This window comes from Ziziphus jujuba, chromosome 8 (genome assembly GCF_031755915.1).
Source record: "Ziziphus jujuba cultivar Dongzao chromosome 8, ASM3175591v1".
In the NCBI taxonomy this organism is placed as follows: Eukaryota; Viridiplantae; Streptophyta; class Magnoliopsida; order Rosales; family Rhamnaceae; genus Ziziphus; species Ziziphus jujuba.
In genome coordinates, this window is record NC_083386.1 from 7,215,152 (window position 1) to 7,238,199 (window position 23,048).

At 31.7% G+C, this 23,048-nt stretch overlaps 4 protein-coding genes and 1 long non-coding RNA gene across 10 annotated transcripts; all 5 read left to right on the forward strand.

Annotated features, from left to right (window-relative positions):
- Positions 1-4,276: 4,276 nt before the first annotated feature.
- On the forward strand, positions 4,277-5,647 carry LOC107413053 (UDP-glucosyltransferase 29-like). The gene has a single exon (XM_016020912.2). It carries the CDS (start codon positions 4,277-4,279, stop codon positions 5,645-5,647), a length of 1,371 nt encoding a protein of 456 aa, XP_015876398.2.
- A 668-nt stretch (positions 5,648-6,315) lies between these two features.
- Positions 6,316-10,449, forward strand: LOC107435865 (uncharacterized). 6 transcript variants are annotated; one of them, XR_009640513.1, is made up of 9 exons: positions 6,316-6,468; positions 6,593-6,678; positions 6,949-7,110; positions 7,222-7,360; positions 7,953-8,013; positions 8,141-8,179; positions 9,254-9,310; positions 9,733-9,804; positions 10,133-10,449. It is a non-coding gene; the product is annotated as an uncharacterized LOC107435865 (long non-coding RNA). The 6 variants fall into 6 exon arrangements; XR_009640514.1 differs by having other exon boundaries at positions 6,323-6,473; XR_009640517.1 differs by having other exon boundaries at positions 6,328-6,468; positions 6,600-6,678.
- Positions 10,450-12,356: 1,907 nt separating this feature from the next.
- LOC125418279 (UDP-glucosyltransferase 29-like) lies at positions 12,357-14,067 on the forward strand. Its single transcript, XM_048470405.2, has one exon. The coding sequence runs from the start codon at positions 12,473-12,475 to the stop codon at positions 13,826-13,828; it is 1,356 nt and encodes a 451-aa protein (XP_048326362.2). The 5' UTR covers positions 12,357-12,472; the 3' UTR covers positions 13,829-14,067.
- Positions 14,068-15,596: 1,529 nt separating this feature from the next.
- On the forward strand, positions 15,597-16,958 carry LOC132805035 (UDP-glucosyltransferase 29-like). Its single transcript, XM_060819783.1, has one exon. It carries the CDS (start codon positions 15,597-15,599, stop codon positions 16,956-16,958), a length of 1,362 nt encoding a protein of 453 aa, XP_060675766.1.
- A 4,430-nt stretch (positions 16,959-21,388) lies between these two features.
- LOC107435852 (UDP-glucosyltransferase 29-like) lies at positions 21,389-22,759 on the forward strand. Its single transcript, XM_016047488.3, has one exon. It carries the CDS (start codon positions 21,389-21,391, stop codon positions 22,757-22,759), a length of 1,371 nt encoding a protein of 456 aa, XP_015902974.3.
- The last annotated feature ends 289 nt before the right edge of the window (positions 22,760-23,048 follow it).

Here is a 23,048-nt window from a genome sequence, read left to right on the forward strand (position 1 = left end):
CTTTAGAACTGGGCTTGACCCAATAACATAAGAAAAACCGGCCCAGCCTTTCAGATACAGCCCAAACCCTATTTCTTTTCTTCTTCAACCTTCAACCGAGTCATTTTGACCCGGTTTCTCTGGTAAACGGGTCATACGACCCAGCAATAATTTTCCTTCTCTTTTCCACTCTCCGAGTGGCCAACATATTACCAAAAATACACCAAAATGTTTAAAAATTTATGGGCAATTCAATTTTGGAAAGATTTTTGATCAAAAACAAAAAATTAATAATTACCCATAAATTTTTATACCCATGGGTTTAATAATTTTTTTTTTTCTTTGTTTCAATGGTGAAACACACATAGAAATATTTAATCAATATATATATATATAAGCATAAAAATGTAATATATACACAGTAAACAATAACATAATAAACAACTTAAATTTCCACATAATATTTACATATATAAAAATTAGTAAAACGTATTAAGATTGTTGGGAAAATATCATGGATGAATATATGTAAATACATGTGGACAATTTAATACAAAATAAATAAAAATAAATAAAGCATTTTAGAACCTATAGATCTTTGAAATTGATCTACTTTCTAGAAAGGTTGACCGAGGTCTGTGTGATACCATAGTGTTCTTAACACGTTTTACGTCCACCGGTGCAGGAGTTTTGTAGTGAACGTTTCCCAGGATACAACAGCTGCAAAAGCTTTCAGATTCAGCACGTCTGAAGCTTTTCTCTTCGAACTTCTGTGTACCTTCACTTTACCACTATTTTTTTTTCTCTGTATTTCCTTCCAAAATTAAAATTGAAAAAGAACGTTTCAGTTCATGCAACCTTCAAACTCTCATAAGGGGTTATTCTCCCGTAAAACTCTCTCCCACTATTATCAAAAACTTATTTGATTTGATTTAAAATTATTATAATAAAACTCAACAACCAAAAAACCCAAATCATTCACACTAGTGGGTCTAGGCCCAACTCTAACACTATTTATATTACAAATTTTTTTATTCACATTATAGATTTTTGTATATTTCAAAAATATTCATTGATGAAAGATTAGATATATTCTTAAACATAAAAATAAATATCATTATACTTCTAAATTTGATCTAATAGTAAAACCATTAAAAATACACATGCAGATTAAGATGGGAATAAAAATACCTCTCCTTTAAAGGGATTAATAAAAATAAAATAGAAAAATTAAGCTCTCTGTTTATTATCCTACATGTTTATTAGTTTTCATAATAAACAAATTAAGCTCTCTCTCTCTCTCTCTCTCTCTCTCTCTCTCTCTCTCTCTCTCTCTCTCTCTCTCTCTCTCTCTCTCTCTCTCTCTCTCTCTCTCTCTCTCTCTCTCTCTCTCTCTCTCTCTCTCTCTCTCTCTCTCTCTCTCTCTCTCTCTCTCTCTCTCTCTCTCTCTAGATCCATTCATTACTCGTACATTGGTTTATCTTTTCTTTCAAATAATAATTACTAGCTAGTATAGTAGTGGCAACCACTAATCATCGATCAAAGTACGTCCACAACGCCAAGAAAGCTCAAACAGATGGGGCATGCGCTGTAATCCTAGACTATGTAAGCGAACAGACATACAGGCGAAGAATGGAGGTGATTAAAAAGATAAAGCATGCAGAATATCGGACATTCAGGCGAAGCCCAATTTTTGGCATCCCTATGCGGCGTTAATGACTATATCCTAGAAGCCTGTGGTACCAATGCTCCGGTGGACGTCAAACAAAGGATGTGATGATACTAATAAACAAGGAGATCATAAGAGATTTTTGAACAACATGGATGAAAATAATAAACTCGTAGCATTCGCAAAGGAAATTTCGGTCCCTTATGACCTGGTTAAAAGCAAACCAAAGAAAACTTGGTAGGCTTCCTGTTCCATTGTTTGCTTCTTAATTCGGTTACTACTCTTGAAGACGCCATGAGTATCGATGGATTTGCTTCCAATTTTATTCCTCACATATATGTACTTTAAAATTGAGAATTTTTTTTTTTCTTTTTTCTGTAAGAATTTATAAATTATATAAAAGGATATTGCTACTATATATTTCCGTACTCGTTAAGCTACAATCAGTTTTTGCAATACTATTGGATGTTTTAATTATCTAGAGGAGATATGTGTCATGTTGGAGCTGTAGAATGCTATCTCTAAATGATTTCTAGCCATGGCATCGAGCTTTGTGATGGCCATATATATGAAAAGAGAATAGAAGAGAAAAATAAATAAAAAAATGAAGGGAATAGAACACATTAGAAGTGATACAAAAGAAATGGGGGTGTTTAAATTCACAAGGGGTGTCAAGGCATCACTCTCACAAGATAATAGAGTATCTGCAGCATCTGATTTGCTTTCTAGGTCTCCTTAACTTGTTTTTCTTCTTTTAATTAAAAAGGATAAAATAGACAAAAGGTAATCAAATACCGTGGCAGAGCAAAAATAACCCGTGGCAATAAAGGCCAGGCGGAGGGACGTTTGGCACCATGCCCTCCTGGCCCAATTTTGTTTTTTTTTTTGTTTTTTTTTTTTTTTTTTTTTTATATATATATACTTTATATTTCACTTTTTTTTAGGTTATTTGTCTTGGGGCCCCCTATAAAAATATTAATTTATCTTTTTACAGTCTCTCTAAAATTTAAAATTCCAAATTGTGTCAGGATTTCTTTCCAAATAATTTATTTTTATAGAAACTATTAAAAAAATTTGTAGTTATTTTTTTTCCAAATTAAGTTTTTAAAATAAAAATTAATATATAATTAAATGCAACCAATAAGTAATAGGTATGTAATAAATAATAAGACTCTTACAATTTTATTGAGAGGGAAAAAATCATTGACCGCTTCTCAAGTTTGTTAAAATATTACTGACCCCTTAAGATTCAAATTCATTTTTTCACCATCCTAATCATTATTTATATATGTTTTAGTTAATAGATAAAGGGGCATTTTACTAAATGTATTTATATTTGACATTAAAAAAATAAATTGCAACGGGTGAACTTAGAATGGAGTGGCATATATATATTCTTTTGTTGGGTAATAGTGCTTAAGTTTGCTTGTTATGCAAGCTTTGCTCTCTTCCCAATATTCTAAATATTAAAAATAAAATAAAATAAAATAAAAATTGATTAATAAAAATTCCAAGATTGTTTACTACTTTACATGGGTTCAAATCAGTACTTAATAAAAATTCTTTATTGAAAGAAATCCTTTATTTAGGGTTTTTGATTTTATATAAATGAATATTAAAATTTTCAAAATTGGTAAATCCTATTTTTATGTAAGGTAATATATATCATAATATATGATACACACTGGTAAAAAAAAAAAATAGTAAAAGGATTAAATATTAAATTAATTTTAATTTTAATCTACATGAAGGCAAAATTGACTTTTCATAATTTAAATTAGTTCAAATATGAAATTTATTAGTAGATATTAACATTTAAGAGGTCAATGATGAATTAGAAAAACCTTAGGAAAGTGAATAATATCTTATCAAATGGGGTCAATGAAAGTTTCCCTAATTGAAATAATAAAATCTTAAATTTGAATCATACTTAGGAAAGTGAATAATATCTTATCAAATGGGGTCAATGAAAGTTTCCCTAATTGAAATAATAAAATCTTAAATTTGAATCATAATTGGCAATTAAATATTACCAGTGATATTTGGAGGAATGGAGGCATGTTTTCCATGTAAGTGTGTCGATGATAGTAATTAAGTAGTAGCCTTGCTATTTATTATCAGATAAATTAGATAAATCTTAATTGAAGACATTTAATTTTTTTAATAATAAAATTAAAAATGTCACTACACTAATCAATTAATAATTATTTATTATTTATATTCTAATATAATATTTTACAGTTCGTATCTAAAATTTTGATCAGATACTAAATTTTCATCATATTTTATGTTTCTAAGGTGCTATTCCTTATCAAAATGTATATATAAAAATATAATGTGTTTTCCTTTTTTGCTTCCACAAATCCATCCAAATATAGATATATATATACAATAGGTATCTTGTTGCTCTGTCTGTTTATTTCTTTTATTTACATAATAATGCAAAGATAAACAAACTATATATCTATATAGACTGTTTCTTTTTTTTTTTGGGGTAAATGTATATATACAGATTGTTGTTCAAGGAGAAACAAACTAGTTATATACATATATATATATATATATATATATATACACTTTTCAGAGAGAGAAATTGTGCATTGACAGACACAGAGAAAGATAGTCATAATGGACGCTACAAAGAGGAGTATGAGAGTTCTAATGCTTCCATGGTTGGCTTATGGCCATATAACTCCATTTCTAGAGTTAGCTAAAAAGCTTGCTCAAAGGAACTTCCAAATCTTTTTCTGTTCTTCTCCTGTCAATCTCAATTCCATCAAACATAAAATTTCTGACCATCCAAACAAACCCAACAACTCCATACAATTCGTAGAGCTCCATCTTCCATCACTTCCTTCACTCCCTCAAGAAAACCACACCATGAAAGGTCTTCCATTCCTTCTCTTTCCCATCCTCTTGAAGGCCCTAGACATGACAAAACCTCAACTCTCCGATATCATTCAAACCCTGAAACCAGATTTGATCATCTATGATGTTCTTCCACTTTGGATACCTGATTTAGCTTCTTCTCTCAATATTCCATCCATTGCCATAATAACTGGGGGAGTGGCCTTTGTTTGCGTAATGTCTTTTTACCATGTTGAAGACGATAAACATGTTGATGAACGTGAATTCCCATTTCCAGAACTCTATCCTGATCATTTGAGAATAAAGTTTTCCCAAATGCGCAAGTTACCTCCTCTCTCTGATGAGCAAGGAAGAGATATGTCACCCCTAAGCATGTACAAGAAATCTAATAGTATCATTCTTGTAAAGTCTCGTGAAGAACTAGAGGGAAAATACATGGACTATCTTTCAGCTTCTTTTGGCAAGAGAATTGTTCCTCTTGGTCCTCTTGTTCCAGAATTGGTCAACAATGACAATGAGGGCATGGACATCATCAACTGGCTCAACAAGAAAGAAAAATCACCCACGGTGCTTGTGACTGTTGGATCTGAGTTGAGCATGGGTAAGGAAGATATGGTGGAAATGGCTCATGGGCTAGAGCTTAGCAATGTGAATTTCATATGGGTTATTAGGTTCAATGAGGGAGAGAATATCAAGATTGAAGATGTTCTTCCAAATGGGTTCTTAGAAAGGACAACAGAGAGAGGATTAATTGTCGAGAATTGGATACCCCAAATGAAGATTCTGAGCCATGAAAACATTGGTGGGTTTGTGAGTCATTGTGGATGGGGTTCAGTGATGGAGAGCATCAAATTTGGTGTCCCAATCATAGCGGTGCCTTGGGCTCTTGATGGACCATGGAATGCAAGAGTAGTAGAGGTTTCTGGGATTGGTTTGGAGATTGAGAGGGAAAATAAAAATGGGAAGCTTCTAAGGGAAAGTGTTGCTAAAGTGATTAAACAAGTGGTGGTGGAGAAAAGTGGAGAGGAAATTAGAAGGAAAGCAAAAGAAATGAGTGAGAGTATTAGAATGAAAGATGAGGAAGTGACTAATAGGGTGGTTAAGGAACTTTTACAACTTTGTGATTCATAAAAAAAAAAAACCTTCATGTTGAGAGTCTAATGCTATTGGGAAAAGCTCTACTGTCTGAGGCTTGACCAATGTCTGTATTTTCCATATAAGAAAATAATTAAATAATGTTTGTATTTTTGTTTTTGTTTTTTTCTTTTTTTAAGGGGTCGGAATTTTCTATGACTCCTATCCAATTAATGAGGTGAGTTAGTTGCTGAGTTGTTCTGTAAAGATCATATATTCAAACAATTTAAGAAAAAATATTGTTCCAGAGTCATTCTTGTTGGAGAGCAACCTTATTTCTCAAACTGCCTTACATTTAAGCAATTATTAAAATACTAATTATATCCTTTTATTATTAATGATTGTTGAAGATATGCTCGTAATAAGCACCTTTAAATATTCAAATTTTCCATACAATATACATATATATACACATAATAATATGAAAGAAAATAATGAATATGTTGGATAATAATAATAATAATAATAAAGAACATGATTCACAATTTTATAAATTTAAAAAATCATTGGATAAGATGAGGAGCAAATATTATTTAAAAAAAGAAAAGATGAGGAGCAAATAATTAAGAGCCATATTTTATTTTCTTATTATTAATTATGATAATAACTAAACAATAATAGAATTAGCTTTAATTTACAATATATATGAAAACTAAAAATTCGAATCCGAAAATCTGACCGTTGAAGGTGTCACTCATATGAATATAGGCTTCACGGACCGAAGAGAGCAAAGAAGCGTACATTATTATAGCCCAGTTATACTTTTTAGGTTTTTCTCCAATCTCTCTCTCTCTCTCTGCATTCAGCTAGGAATACGGGTAAGGTATTATGGTTTTCTCTCTCTTTTTTATTTTATAAGATTTAGTTTTTACATAAATCAGACAAAAAACTAAACCTTTTTTTATTTTTTTTTCTGGGTTATTTTGCTTTTTCTCGTACTAGTTTTCAGGGAAATTTTGGGGAAAAAGGAAAAAGAAAGCTTTTTTCTGCTTGTAACTTCTAGTGAAGTCAGAGAGATCCAGAAGGAGGTGAATTTTAACACCATCCCTTTCCATCTCTAGTTGATAATAAACTTTTTATTCCATCTATTTTTTCCCTTTTGAGCGTTGTCCTGGAACTGAATGCAAGTAGAAAGCCCCCGCCTTTTTTTTTTTTTTTTTTTTTTTTGGGGATTTGCTTGGTTAGGTTAGTTAGGTTCTATGAATTTCAATACTTGCTTTGTTCTTTATCACTATCTTCTCGAATTCAAAAAAGTGATTATTTTTATTTTTATTTTTATTTTATTGGGGTTTTTGTAGACACAAGGAGTAGGCTTAGGCTTATGAGGTTCTGAATGATCCTGAGAAACGTGAATCTATGACCCATAAGGTGAGGACGCACTTAAGGAATGGGTGGTGGCGGTAGAGCCCATGGCCCATTTGACATCTTCGAATCTTTCTGCAGCGGCAGTGCTTTTGGAGGTAATAATTAAGTGAATTCTTCTTTCTGTTTATAGCGTAAACCAGCATTTGGAAAAAAGAAAAAGAAGAAAAATTTACTAAGAAATTGAGTATAACTCGTTTTATAATCAGGTTAGAAGCAGAGGAGGACCGAGGTAGAGGAGTGGGGATGATGTGGTGCACCCTCTAAAGTTTTCACTGGAAGACGTTTACTTTGGAACCTCGAATAGTTCTCACTTTCCTGGAATGTGATTTGCTCCTAGTGTGATGGGTAAGTTAAATTTTGCAAACTACTATGTAAATTCCTCGACTTTGGTTGGTTTATATGCTTGCTTAAATGGGTTGTTATTGTTGGTTTATATGCTTAAATGGGTAATGACTTGTCGTTTATATCCTTAAATGTCTTTTGATAATAGCCATGGTTGGTCTCATTTTTGGTTTAACATATAACAAACGAGAGAATTGGATTGAATGAGAACTAATTTGATATTGATAAGATGTCTTTTCAAAACCAAAAAGAATCTTGTTATTAATTTATTTATTTATTTTGCTCCACACTTGTATTCGAACTTAATTCCTTTGCAATGACAATCTAATTACAAGAAAACTAATCCAAACGTATTCCCTTTTTTACTGTCAAATCTACTACCAGTTTTGAATTTGGCAGCAAGACTAGCTCCAATTGAATGTTGGGAGAAGATAAAACAAGTCTAAAGTGAAATAGGTGTCAACGTATCATTTATGTCCTTGTGTTATAAGCGTTAATCATTCATTTGAGAAGTTCCTTGATGCATAATATCTCTATGTGTTTCTGTCATAAGCATTGATTATTCATTTGAAGTTGCTTCAAACTCATATTTCAGGAATGCCTTCTTCCTGTTCCCAAGGAAAGTCCTTTGGAAATCTGATATTAGAGAACCACGGGTATCATCCTTAGTCCAAGATCATAATCATCCTCTGTTTCTTTATATGCTTTTCCTTGCTCATGGATATTATCTCTTTTGTCATTTTTTGGCTATTAATTTTGTGGCTATCAATTCCTCTTGTGAAGACTAAGGATGACGGCATGGATTTAAGCTCTTATCACTTGGTGAGCAATTTTAATGATGTGGAATGTTGAATATCATTAATGCCTCCCTTCAATTAATTACTGAACATTAGCTTTAATGAATTTATTTGAAATTCTCTCATATGCAAAGTGAGATTGTTTTTCTTCATTTGTTGGCCGGACCAGCAAAAGAAAAGAAAAATAAAGCCCCATCGAATATGAAAAAGATATATTCCCAGTACCAATTCTTAGAATTCATATCTGTTTCACTTAAGCATGTAACTGGTGTATCCTATTAATATTTACTTATTAATATCTACTGCTACTTGTGGAATTGCTCAAGTCAAAATTTATTTGGTTATGCTCACGAGGATGTTTTCCTGTGATTCTGCTACTTCCTTATAAACTGCTTCTTAAATTTTGATTATCCAAGTTGTATTCTTTTCTGGGGATCTGATTTGATATAAATGGCAAATCAACACAATTCATTCTTAGTTAATGTTATAAGAAGTTATTACATTCTTTATTGCTTTTGGTCGAGTCGAACTTTAGGAGACAATAATATGTGAATCCTAATGGAAAATCCAATCCTTGTCTAATATCCCCCTTGTGGGTAGCGGTGGTGACAGTTTACACAGTTTAAATTCCTTTAAACTAGATTTATAATTTGGTTATTGATATGCTAGTACATTGCATTTAAGATTATGTTTGTTAATCAAGTGTTATGATAAAGACCCAACAATAATTAAGGATGCTATCAGCTTTAAATACTGGGATGATTGCATTGATCCCAGGACATGGAAGCATTGTGGCAAACTCCTGAATGATTTCTGAGTTTTGAAATATTCTTAGCTCTCCTTTTGCAATTGTTAGCTGAGGTTTATCACATTTTGATTTATCTTTCTGTTTGTGGCAAACTCCTGAATGATTTCTGAGTTTGGAAATATTCTTAGCTCTCCTTTTGCAATTGTTAGCTGAGGTTTATCACATTTTGATATATCTTTCTGTGAATATCATCTTTTGATATTTTCTGATTTCTTCTCCTAGTTTTTTCTGAGGTTAAGCTCAATGCTTCCCAATTTACCATTTAATCTGTTTACATCCTATGTTTTTCAGGCCGATGCCGATATAATTCTCTGCATGCATTTTGGTTCAGAAGTTGGTGGTGTTCCTGTAAGTCGTGTTTTGATGACAATTTGTTTACCTGCTTCAGAAACATAATTATATACTTAATAAAGTTCCTTTTTCCAATACCAAGTATTTCTAGTTTACCTTTGTACCTTTTCTTCTTTAGAAAAAATCAGAATGTAAATAAGTCAGCCTGTAAAAATGTAGTTACAGTTAAGTGCCAAAAAAACTCGAAATGCCTTCAGGAAATTTGATCTTTATGAGACTTTCTTTATCGCTGTTTTTTCATCTCTTTCCCTTTATATCCTTAATTGTAGTTGATTTCATTTGGTGTTGTTTCTCACATATTGGGACTCTAGAGCTTCTCCTGAGCACATGGAGGAGATATGGAACCATTCTGTGTTTATATATCTAAATTTGCATGTTTTTAGTCTGTATTTTCACATATGGGATGTCTGCATTTACAGGGAGTAGAGAAGAATATGGATGTATAGAAGAGCATACAAGTGCATCCTTTTGCCCCTTCCGTACATGACAGCGTAAGTTAACCTTGACTTTTTAAGAAACTCATGTATTAAATTCTTAATTAATGATTAATTACCATGCGCAAAAGACGTAATGAGCACTGCTTAGTTTTTGGTATTGAAATTTTTACAACTAGGTAGATACGACATACATAATCACATGCATTTGGAATGGAATGAATATACTTTTGGCACTCTGTTTCTCACATAATATAATGATATACTTGCGTTTATTATGCATACATATAAGCATGTAAACAACAATGTATCTATCTACACAACCTGCATACAAGCTTAATCCTGAGTTTGTGGGATTGTCTCTCTAATCTACACAACAATGCAGGTGACCGAAGGGTTCCAACATTGGTGATAATGGTGATGATGGCTAATTCCTAGTTGAAGAATTAAATTTAAGCAGTAGTCTAATCTTGTATTTATTATAGATTTTTTGTGTTTATGGTTGTGTAAAGATGAACCAACAGTAATAAGGATGGATGGATGGATGGCTATGTTGGTTTGGGAGAGAAGAGATTGCTCGCGTATTGCCTGGGACTCTGCCTCCTTTGTGTGGGTGTGTTGGTGTCTCTGCTTTCTTTTTCTCCCCTGCATTCCCTTTCTTTGTTCGCTCTTCAATTTATTTTTCTCTTTCTTTCCTTCTTTCCTTTTTTCCTATCTAATTTTTCTCTCCGGTTTTTACTTTTCTTCACTCGTTCTCTATGATTTCTCTCACTATTTCTTCCTCAACTAATTTATAAATATATAATACAAATAAAAACTTTTCCAAATATGAAATATAGATAATAAATTATAATTATCCAAATATAAAAACAATTAGATTAATACAACATAATCTGCAATAGAAAATAAAAAAGAAAATGTAGCAAATGACACAGATCATGCACTTATCAAATAACAAGCATTAATGTCATCATCTCACTCCTACAAAATTAAATTAAAATTGTTAGAATAAATAATATAAAATAATACATTCATAAAAATTCATTCACTTAAGAATCGATTTGGGATCTGGGGATGTAAAAAATATATATATATTAAAAATTAATATATAAAAATGAAAAAAAAATTAAAAATTAATATATAAAAATGAAAAAAAATATTAAAATTAATATATAAAAATGAAACAAATAAAAAATATATAATTTTTTAATTATAATATATTATTTGGATTGGATTGGATTTATATTTCCAATTCATAACTAATCCAATCTATACAATTTATAATATATTAAACTCAATCAAATTTAATTGATATAAAAATCTAATCAAAATTGTTAAAAATGAATTGGATTGGACGGATTGGACATGTTGGATTGGATTTTATTTATCCCTAACTATTTGTACATGAGCTACAAATGATTAAACAAATAAGTCAAAAACCAAAAAATCCATGCATTACCAAATAGACGCTTTTGTTTTAAAAATTACATATAAATTACACCGAAGTTTGTATTTTTACAAATTTAATAAAATAATTTGATTTGTCTGGAATTCAAATTTCAAAGGTTCGTCCACAATAGTGGCTCTTTATCTCGAATGGGGACAAGCATATAGTACAGAATTTCCGGATCTCTCCAATATAAATTTTGAGTCTAGAAAAGGAATCTCTAAGTTAACTCACCCCAAGACAAACACCTTATGTATGCACGGGTACTTTAGTAGGACCCTTTGAAATAATGACCACCAATATTATCACATTTGCACATTCATGTTCATATTGACAAAAACTTCTATTTCACAATATTTATAATCCTCTTAATGCGTGAACCATCCAATATTGCAAAAAGCCATATCGTGATAGAATGGAGATCTTTTGTCTCCTTCATATTCGATTAGTGATATAAAATTTCACATCATCTTAAAAAAAAAAAAAATTATTTTTTCACTTAGTTTTTTTTTTTTAATTTCTTTATTAATGTTTTTGAACTATGTAACATTATATCATATCATATTAATGGTTGATAGTAAATAAAGATATTAAAATTCAGATCCATTATCATCATTAGCAAAAAAGTTTCATATAGAAATTGGAAAAAAAAAAATTAAGCTTTATTATTCCACATACAAAAGGTGTATAGCAGTTGAAGGGGATTAATTATACATGGCCATTTAATAAACAAAAAATCATGAGCCGAGGTGGAGTAAAAAAAAGGAAATTAAATAAAAAAAAAATGATAGATCTTTGGCCTGCTAGTCAGGACATAATAGGGTGAGCTAGCAAGTACATTAATATAAGACTCGTTGGCCACGAGGGAAAGCAACTCTATGATTTCTTTTATTCTTACCCCCAAAATAAAAAAATAAAAAAATAAAAAATTTATGATTTCTTTTATGTACAAGCATCTTTATAATTTTTTCAATGATGGACCATATGATATCGTTGCCGGCATTAAAACAATACTGTATATTTATGTATGTAGAGTTTTGTTACAAAGGGGGCCTATGCGTGACCGTCTAAAAAATTTACACATCATTGGTCGCACACATAGGCCCAAAAATCAGTCACCCATTATAGCAAAACACTCTAATATATATATATATATATATATATATATATATAATATGCACTTATTACCCAAACGAAACAGAACTTGCAGTCGAGAGAGAAAGAGAAAGGGAGAGAGAGAGCTACAGAGATCTGGAAGGAGAAAAGAGAGGGGGAGTGATGATGGATGCCATGCAGAAGACTGCTATCAAAGTTCTAATGCTTCCATGGTTGGCTCATGGCCATATATCTCCATTCCTAGAGCTAGCCAAGAAGCTTATTCACAGTAGTCAAAGAAACTTTCATGTATATTTGTGTTCTTCTCCGGTAAATCTTGATTCAATCAGATTAAAATTTTCGTGTGATCCAAAGTTGTCCAATTCTATAGAACTAGTAGAGCTTCATCTTCCATCAACTCCTGAGCTTCCTCCTCACCACCACACAACCAAAGGCCTCCCACCACATCTCATGCCTAATCTCATGAAAGCCTTTGAAATGACAAGGTCTGACTTCACCAATATACTTGAAACCCAAAAACCAGATTTGATTATTCATGATTTTCTCCCTCCATGGGTACATGATGTAGCTTCTTCAATGAATATTCCAAATATTGCCTTCATTACTAGTGGAGCTTCTATAATGAATTTTTCCTTTCATTTTACCAACAACAAAATCGATGAGTTTCCATTTCCAGAAATCTGTCCAGATTCTTTGATAAAGAAGTTTAACCAATTGCGCGAAACTTCTTTGAAAGACGATGTGGGTGGTAAGCCTCTCCATTTCTATGAAACATCCTGTAAAATCATTCTGATAAAGTCTTTTAGAGAACTTGAAGGGAAATATATTGATTATCTCTCTACTTCTTTTGGCAAGAAGGTTGTCCCGGTTGGTCCTCTAGTTCCAGACCCAGTCGACGACAATGAAGGGATGGACATCATCAATTGGCTTGACAAGAAAGAAAAATCATCAACAATTTTGGTGTCCTTTGGAAGTGAATGCTATTTGTCAAAGCAAGATATGAAGGAGATAGCTCATGGTCTAGAGCTTAGCAAGGTGAATTTCATATGGGTTATTAGGTTTCCAGAAGGAGAGGAAGAGAAGCTTGAAGATGCGCTTCCAGAAGGTTATTTAGAAAGGGTAAGAGAAAGAGGAATGGTCGTTGAAAATTGGGCACCACAAGTTAAGATTCTTAACCATGCAAATACTGGTGGGTTTGTGAGCCATTGTGGATGGGGTTCATTAATGGAAAGCATAAAATTTGGAGTCCCAATAATAGCAATGCCTATGCAATTTGATCAGCCAATGAATGCTAGACTAGCAGAGGTTTCTGGGATTGGTCTGGAGATTAAGATGGACAATGATAACGGAAGGATTGAAAGGGAAGCTATGGCAAAAGTGATCAAACAAGTTGTGATTGAAGAAACTGGGGAGGTTATTAGGAAGAAAGCAAGAGAAATGAGTGATTGCATAAAAATCAAAGGTGAGGAAGAGATTGATGGGGCTGTTCAAGAACTTTTGAAGCTTTCTGAGATGTAATTTAATGGATTCTGGCGCATATTTATCAAATAAGGTCTGCAAGCCTACAGAGACAGATTTTTTTCCTTTTTTTTTTATGGATATAATTAATTGTAAGCCCCAAGTGTTTGATTTTCAGAACTCAAAATTGAATGTAATAATATTTCTGTTAGTCAATTACAGGTTTTTTTTATTTATTTTTTTTAATATAATTTTTGCACAATAGGTGTCATTATTATTGATAAGATAAATCTATTGGTTAAGGAACTTTTAGAACTATGTGAGATGTAAAAACTATTTTATGTTCCTTTGTGGCATCCAATAATATTTTCCACAGTTTTAGAAAGAATTCCACCATGTGATTGTGTTCCATCGATTGAGGCTTAGAAGTTGTACTTTTTTTTTATTTTTCATTTATAACAAATAATTTTATTTCTGAGTCAAATTTAAAATTCTCAAATGCGTCATTGTCTAATTCAAAATTCTCAAATGCGTCATTGTCTATGTATCAATTATTATTAATTTATTTTTCGTTAATTTAGATATAATACGATAAGTACTGTGTTACCATCCTAATTAATAAGTTCAAATATCCTAATTACTAAGTTCAAATATAAGAATTTACTTAAATTTATTGAAGTAAATTATGTTTATGGGGCAAGTACACCTAAAGATTCTCACATTCTATTTTTGGATTTCAATTCAAATAACAATTATCATTTTAGTCAATCATTAAATTTTTACTACATAAGTATATAGATTTAAATAAATAATTTTCTTTTTGATAAAAACCTTATTGCATTATTAACTTATTACTACCCACTCAGTGAAATTGAGGAATTTTACTTAATAGATATATGTATGTATGTATATATATATATATATATATATATATAACGATAATAACTACAATAATAATGATCTTCTGTAGAGATCATGATTTACAATTTTATTCGATTAAATAGATCATTGGCCAAAAATGGAGCAACCTCTGAGCCATATCTATTTTTAATTATGATAATCAGGACAATAACACAATTTGCTTAATTTAGAAGGGAACATTATTTTTTATGATTTATTAGAAGCTCAAAAATTAACTATTTGATGAGATATTGTTGAATATTTCTCAATAATTTTTTTTTTGTAACCATTTTTCCAAAAAATTTCAATACCATACTAATGAGATACTTAATAATAACTAGCAGTGTGATTGATTAAGCCTCTCCAGCCATCAAAAAAAGAAAAGAAAAAAAAAGTTGCAATTTTTCCTTTTTTGATAAAAAAAATTGTAATAATTATTATAAGAAATTTCCCCGACTCTCCAAAAACCGGTTAGGATAATTATTAACCAGTTGTTTTAGGCAGTCTCTCTAGAAGGTCCAATTTTCTTTTTGTATGTTAATGAACAGAACAAAAGCACGATTCTTATTCATACACAGACAAAAGATCTGCTATAAAATTGGTGAGTGTTTCCATAGTCTGAAGCCTTATCTATACAATTAATATGTATAGGGCCAACACAGAAATATAGTTAGTAGAATGTCATTATTCATCAAAAAAAGAAAAAAAAAAAGAAAAAAGAAAAATAGAAAGTCGTGATATAAATTAAATGACTCGTTGGCCATGTGACGAGAAAATATTTATATACAAACTTCTATTAATCTCTTTTATTTATTTATTTATATTTTCACCAAAAAAAAAAAAAAATCTTTTATTTATAATGTAGTCCAAAGAGGAATAATCCATAAACCGTCCAAAGGGAAAGAAAAACAGAGAGAAGGAAAGAGGCATGGTGGATGCTGCACAGAGGAGAACTATGAAAGTTGTAATGTTTCCATGGCTGGCTCATGGTCACATAACTCCCTATCTAGAGTTGGCCAAAAAGCTTGCTCAAAGAAATTTTCAAATCTTTTTCTGTTCTTCTCCTATCAATCTCAATTCCATCAAACACAAACTTTCTGACCATCCAAACACCTCCAAATATTCCATTGAACTTGTGGAGCTTCATCTCCCTTCCCTTCATGATCTTCCACCACAATACCACACCATGAAAGGCCTCCCACCCCATCTCTTTCCCACCTTGATCAAGGCCTTGGACATGGCAAGACCTGAATTTGCCAATCTCCTTCAAGCCCTCAAACCAGATTTGCTAATCTATGATATGCTTCCACTTTGGGCACCAGATGCAGGCTCTTCTCTGAATATCCCATCTGTTTGTTTCATTACTGGTGGAGCTGCAACGGTCTCTTTCATGTTCCATGAAATCAAGAACAGAGATGGTGACTACCCATTTCCAGAAATCTGTCCTGAGCACTTGAAATTAAAGTTTGCCCAGATGAGAAAAAGTACCACTTCTTCATCTGATGGCCAAGAAGGAGGTATGAAACTTGTCCAATTGTATGAAAAATCTTCAAATATCATTCTGATTAAGTCTTTTAGAGATCTAGAGGGGAAATATATGGATTACCTTTCGGTCATTTTTGGGCAAAAGATTGTCCCAGTTGGTCCTCTTGTTCCAGAACCCATCGATGATCAAGAGGGAATGGAAATCATCAACTGGCTTGACAAGAAAGAGAAATCTTCAACTGTGTTTGTGTCATTTGGAAGTGAGTGTTATCTGTCTAAGGAAGATAGGGAGGAAATGGCTTATGGGCTAGAGCTTAGCAAGGTGAATTTCATATGGGTTATTAGGTTTCCAGAGGGAGAGAAAATGAAGCTTGAAGATGCACTTCCTAATGGGTTTTTGGAAAGGGTAAGACAGAAGGGGAAGATAGTGGAAGATTGGGCCCCCCAAGTGAAGATTCTAAACCGTCCAAGTATTGGTGGTTTTGTGAGTCATTGTGGTTGGGGTTCACTCATGGAGAGCTTAAATTTTGGTGTACCAATTATAGCAATGGCTATGCAAGTAGATCAGCCATGGAATGCTAGACTAGCAGAGGTTTCCGGGATTGCTTTGGAGATAAAGAGGGACAGTAACAATGGGAAGATTGAAAGAGAAAATGTAGCTAAAGTTATAAATGAAGTAGTGGTGGAAAAAACAGGGGAGGATATTAGAAGGAAAGCAAAAGATATGAGTGAAAATATTAAAAGGAAAGCTGAGGAAGAAATGAATGAAGTGGAGAGAGAACTTTTACAGCTTTGTGAAATCTGACACCCGGCTATTTGTTCAGCTATCATTGTTTGAGGATTTAACTTCTGTTTTTGCTATATTTGAAGAAATGTCCATTTGTCTTTTTTTTCCTTTGACTTTGGGAGCTATATATAAAAATAAATTTTCTTTTTCGATTTGCTTGTTCATATCATTTATTTAACTTTACATATCATATAAACCAGTGGTTATCTTTCATTTCTTCGATATATGAAAGATAATATATTACCCCACTTTTCCTGTTTTGAATTTAATATGTAGTTGATGGGTGTGTGCAACAAGAGGTCCAATTTGTTGACTTTTGCTTGACATGCCCAGTAAATTCGTTAATTCTCTGCCCTTTATTTTCAAGGCAGATTCGGTTAGCAAAGTAACAATTATTCTCATTTGATGTTAAGTTATTTTGGTCTATGGGAAAAAAAAAAAAAAAAAAAAAAAAAAAAGGCTCCCAACAGGAACATATTCTACAGTCTTCGTAGTCTCTCATGATGCAAAAAAATAAAATTGCCATAAAACAGCAGCTAGCCCAGCAACTTTAAGTATTAGCCCACACAACTTTAAGCCCAGCAAACATCAGGAGATAGCAACTAAATCGCAGAAACAACACAGGATAACTAAATATCGCCTTCTTTTTTTAGGTACAACGATGCTTCTTGGCTACCCAAAATGAAAAATAGAGATTCTTTGATGTTTGCATAATGGAGACTTGCTCTTAATAAATTACATCTTCAATAATGCTTAGAATACAAAGAGATACTAATTGAAAAGAAAATCTTGATTAAACACGTATGGAAAGAGGGTTCAAAATGTGCTTATTGACTTTTATTGTTCACTAGATAGTCAAAATGTGATCTTGGATAACAAAGCTAAATTATGTTGTATAACCAACAATAACAGTGATCCTAGATTGATGCAATAATCTAAAACTATGAGATGGCGGCTTTGTTGATATTCCACTGAAACATGTATTCTTATAGCGTATACTACAATGTTCTACATGAAAGAAAGAGAGTTACGATTGATAAGAATATATATGGAGGATATTCACCGATATTCAAAAATCCTCTACAAGGACAAAATAATTTGACATAATGGGTAAGTAATTACGAGTTATATATACGAGTGGTTTTATTTATATTACAAATTTTTTTATTCACATTATACATTTTTGTATATTTCAAAAATATTCATTGATGAAAGATTAGATATATTCTTAAACATAAAAATAAATATCATTATACTTCTAAATTTGATCTAATAGTAAAACCATTAAAAATACACATGCAGATTAAGATCAGAATAAAAATACCTCTCCTTTAAAGGGATTAATAAAAATAAAATAGAAAAATTAAGCTCTCTGTTTATTATCCTACATGTTTATTAGTTTTCATAATAAACAAATTAAGCTCTCTCTCTCTCTCTCTAGATCCATTCATTACTCGTACATTGGTTTATCTTTTCTTTCAAATAATAATTACTAGCTCGTATAGTAGTGGCAACCACTAATCATCGATCAAAGTACGTCCACAACGCCAAGAAAGCTCAAACAGATGGGGCATGCGCTGTAATCCTAGACTATGTAAGCGAACAGACATACAGGCGAAGAATGGAGGTGATTAAAAAGATAAAGCATGCAGAATATCGGACATTCAGGCGAAGCCCAATTTTTGGCATCCCTATGCGGCGTTAATGACTATATCCTAGAAGCATGTGGTACCAATGCTCCGGTGGACGTCAAACAAAGGATGTGATGATACTAATAAACAAGGAGATCATAAGAGATTTTTGAACAACATGGATGAAAGTAATAAACTCGTAGCATTCGCAAAGGAAATTTCGGTCCCTTATGACCTGGTTAAAAGCAAACCAAAGAAAACTTGGTAGGCTTCCTGTTCCATTGTTTGCTTCTTAATTCGGTTACTACTCTTGAAGACGCCATGAGTATCGATGGATTTGCTTCCAATTTTATTCCTCACATATATGTACTTTAAAATTGAGAATTTTTTTTTTCTTTTTTCTGTAAGAATTTATAAATTATATAAAAGGATATTGCTACTATATATTTCCGTACTCGTTAAGCTACAATCAGTTTTTGCAATACTATTGGATGTTTTAATTATCTAGAGGAGATATGTGTCATGTTGGAGCTGTAGAATGCTATCTCTAAATGATTTCTAGCCATGGCATCGAGCTTTGTGATGGCCATATATATGAAAAGAGAATAGAAGAGAAAAATAAATAAAAAAATGAAGGGAATAGAACACATTAGAAGTGATACAAAAGAAATGGGGGTGTTTAAATTCACAAGGGGTGTCAAGGCATCACTCTCACAAGATAATAGAGTATCTGCAGCATCTGATTTGCTTTCTAGGTCTCCTTAACTTGTTTTTCTTCTTTTAATTAAAAAGGAATTAAAAAGGGTAAAATAGACAAAAGGTAATCAAATACCGTGGCAGAGCAAAAATAACCCGTGGCAATAAAGGCCAGGCGGAGGGACGTTTGGCACCATGCCCTCCTGGCCCAATTTTGTTTTTTTTTTTTTTTTTATACTTTATATTTCACTTTTTTTTTTTTAGGTTATTTCTCTTAGTGCCCCCTATAAAAACATTAATTTATCTTTTTACAGTCTCTCTAAAATTTAAAATTCCAAATTGTGTCAGGATTTCTTTCCAAATAATTTATTTTTATAGAAAATATTAAAAAAATTTGTAGTTATTTTTTTTCCAAATTAAGTTTTTAAAATAAAAATTAATATATAATTAAATGCAACCAATAAATAATAGGTATGTAATAAATAATAAGACTCTTACAATTTTATTGAGAGTGAAAAAATCATTGACCGCTTTTTAAGTTTGTTAGAATATTACTGACCCCTTAAGGTTCAATTCATTTTTTCACCATCCTAATCATTATTTATATATGTTTTATTTAATAGGGCATTTTACTAAATGTACTTATATTCGACATGAAAAAAATAAATTGCAACTGGTGAACTTAGAATGGAGTGGCATATATTTTTTTTTTGGGTTGGGTAATAGTGCTTAAGTTTGCTTGTTATGCAAGCTTTGCTCTCTTCCCAATATATTTGACAACAACTTTCTAAATATTAAAAAAAATAAATTGATTAATAAAAATTCCAAGATTGTTTACTACTTTACATGGGTTCAAATTAGTACTTAATAAATGTTTTTATTGAAGAAGTCCTTTATTTAGGGTTTTTGATTTTATATAAATGAATATTAAAATTTTCAAAATTGGTAAATCCTATTTTTATGTAAGGTAATATATATCATAATATATGACACACATTGGTAAAAAAAAAAAATAGTAAAAGGATTAAATATTAAATTAATTTTAATTTTAATCTACATGAAGGCAAAATTGACTTTTCATAATTTAAATTAGTTCAAATATGAAATTTATTAGTAGATATTAACATTTAAGAGGTCAATGATGAATTAGAAAAACCTTAGGAAAGTGAATAATATCTTATCAAATGGGGTCAATGAAAGTTTCCCTAATTGAAATAATAAAATCTTAAATTTGAATCATACTTAGGAAAGTGAATAATATCTTATCAAATGGGGTCAATGAAAGTTTCCCTAATTGAAATAATAAAATCTTAAATTTGAATCATAATTGGTAATTAAATATTGCCAGTGATATTTGGAGGAATGGAGGCATGTTTTCCATGTATGTGTGTCGATGATAGTAATTAAGTAATAGCCTTGCTATTTATTATAAGATAAATTAGATAAATTTTAATTGAAAACATTTAATTTTTTTAATAATAAAATTTTAAAATTAAAAATGAAGATAACTTTGGGAATAAGATAAGAGAGTTGTGACTAACAACTTATTCACAACTCATAACTATGGGAAAAATAAAAAAGGGACAAGGTTAGTTTGTTTGTTTGTTTTGTTAGATATACCAACAAACCACTTTTTTATGATAATTTATTTTAGCTACAGGATGGAAAAAAAAAATGTCACTACACTAATCAATTAATAATTATTTATTATTTATATTCTAATATAATATTTTACAGTTCGTATCTAAAATTTTGATCAGATACTAAATTTTCATCATATTTTATGTTTCTAAGGTGCTATTCCTTATCAAAATGTATATATAAAAATATAATGTGTTTTCCTTTTTTGCTTCCACAAATCCATCCAAATATAGATATATATATATATACAATAGGTATCTTGTTGCTCTGTCTGTTTATTTCTTTTATTTACATAATAATGCAAAGATAAACAAACTATATATCTATATAGACTGTTTCTTTTTTTTTTTGGGTAAATCTATATATACAGATTGTTGTTCAAGGAGAAACAAACTAGTTATATACATATATATATATATATATATACACTTTTCAGAGAGAGAAATTGTGCATTGACAGACACAGAGAAAGATAGTCATAATGGACGCTACAAAGAGGAGTATGAGAGTTCTAATGCTTCCATGGTTGGCTTATGGCCATATAACTCCATTTCTAGAGTTAGCTAAAAAGCTTGCTCAAAGGAACTTCCAAATCTTTTTCTGTTCTTCTCCTGTCAATCTCAATTCCATCAAACATAAAATTTCTGACCATCCAAACAAACCCAACAACTCCATACAATTCGTAGAGCTCCATCTTCCATCACTTCCTTCACTCCCTCAAGAAAACCACACCATGAAAGGTCTTCCATTCCTTCTCTTTCCCATCCTCTTGAAGGCCCTAGACATGACAAAACCTCAACTCTCCGATATCATTCAAACCCTTAAACCAGATTTGATCATCTATGATGTTCTTCCACTTTGGATACCTGATTTAGCTTCTTCTCTCAATATTCCATCCATTGCCATAATAACTGGGGGAGTGGCCTTTGTTTGCGTAATGTCTTTTTACCATGTTGAAGACGATAAACATGTTGATGAACGTGAATTCCCATTTCCAGAACTCTATCCTGATCATTTGAGAATAAAGTTTTCCCAAATGCGCAAGTTACCTCCTCTCTCTGATGAGCAAGGAAGAGATATGTCACCCCTAAGCATGTACAAGAAATCTAATAGTATCATTCTTGTAAAGTCTTGTGAAGAACTAGAGGGAAAATACATGGACTATCTTTCAGCTTCTTTTGGCAAGAGAATTGTTCCTCTTGGTCCTCTTGTTCCAGAATTGGTCAACAATGACAATGAGGGCATGGACATCATCAACTGGCTCAACAAGAAAGAAAAATCACCCACGGTGCTTGTGACTGTTGGATCTGAGTTGAGCATGGGTAAGGAAGATATGGTGGAAATGGCTCATGGGCTAGAGCTTAGCAATGTGAATTTCATATGGGTTATTAGGTTCAATGAGGGAGAGAATATCAAGATTGAAGATGTTCTTCCAAATGGGTTCTTAGAAAGGACAACAGAGAGAGGATTAATTGTCGAGAATTGGATACCCCAAATGAAGATTCTGAGCCATGAAAACATTGGTGGGTTTGTGAGTCATTGTGGATGGGGTTCAGTGATGGAGAGCATCAAATTTGGTGTCCCAATTATAGCGGTGCCTTGGGCTCTTGATGGACCATGGAATGCAAGAGTAGTAGAGGTTTCTGGGCTTGGTTTGGAGATTGAGAGGGAAAATAAAAATGGGAAGCTTCTAAGGGAAAGTGTTGCTAAAGTGATTAAAAAAGTGGTGGTGGAGAAAAGTGGAGAGGAAATTAGAAGGAAAGCAAAAGAAATGAGTGAGAGTATTAGAATGAAAGATGAGGAAGTGACTAATAGGGTGGTTAAGGAACTTTTACAACTTTGTGATTCATAAAAAAAAAAACAAAAACCTTCATGTTGAGAGTCTAATGCTATTGGGAAAAGCTCTACTGTCTGAGGCTTGACCAATGTCTGTATTTTCCATATAAGAAAATAATTAAATAATGTTTTTATTTTTGTTTTTGTTTTTTTCTTTTTTTAAGGGGTCGGAATTTTCTATGACTCCTATCCAATTAATGAGGTGAGTTAGTTGCTGAGTTGTTCTGTAAAGATCATATATTCAAACAATTTACGAAAAAATATTGTTCCAGAGTCATTCTTGTTGGAGAGCAACCTTATTTCTC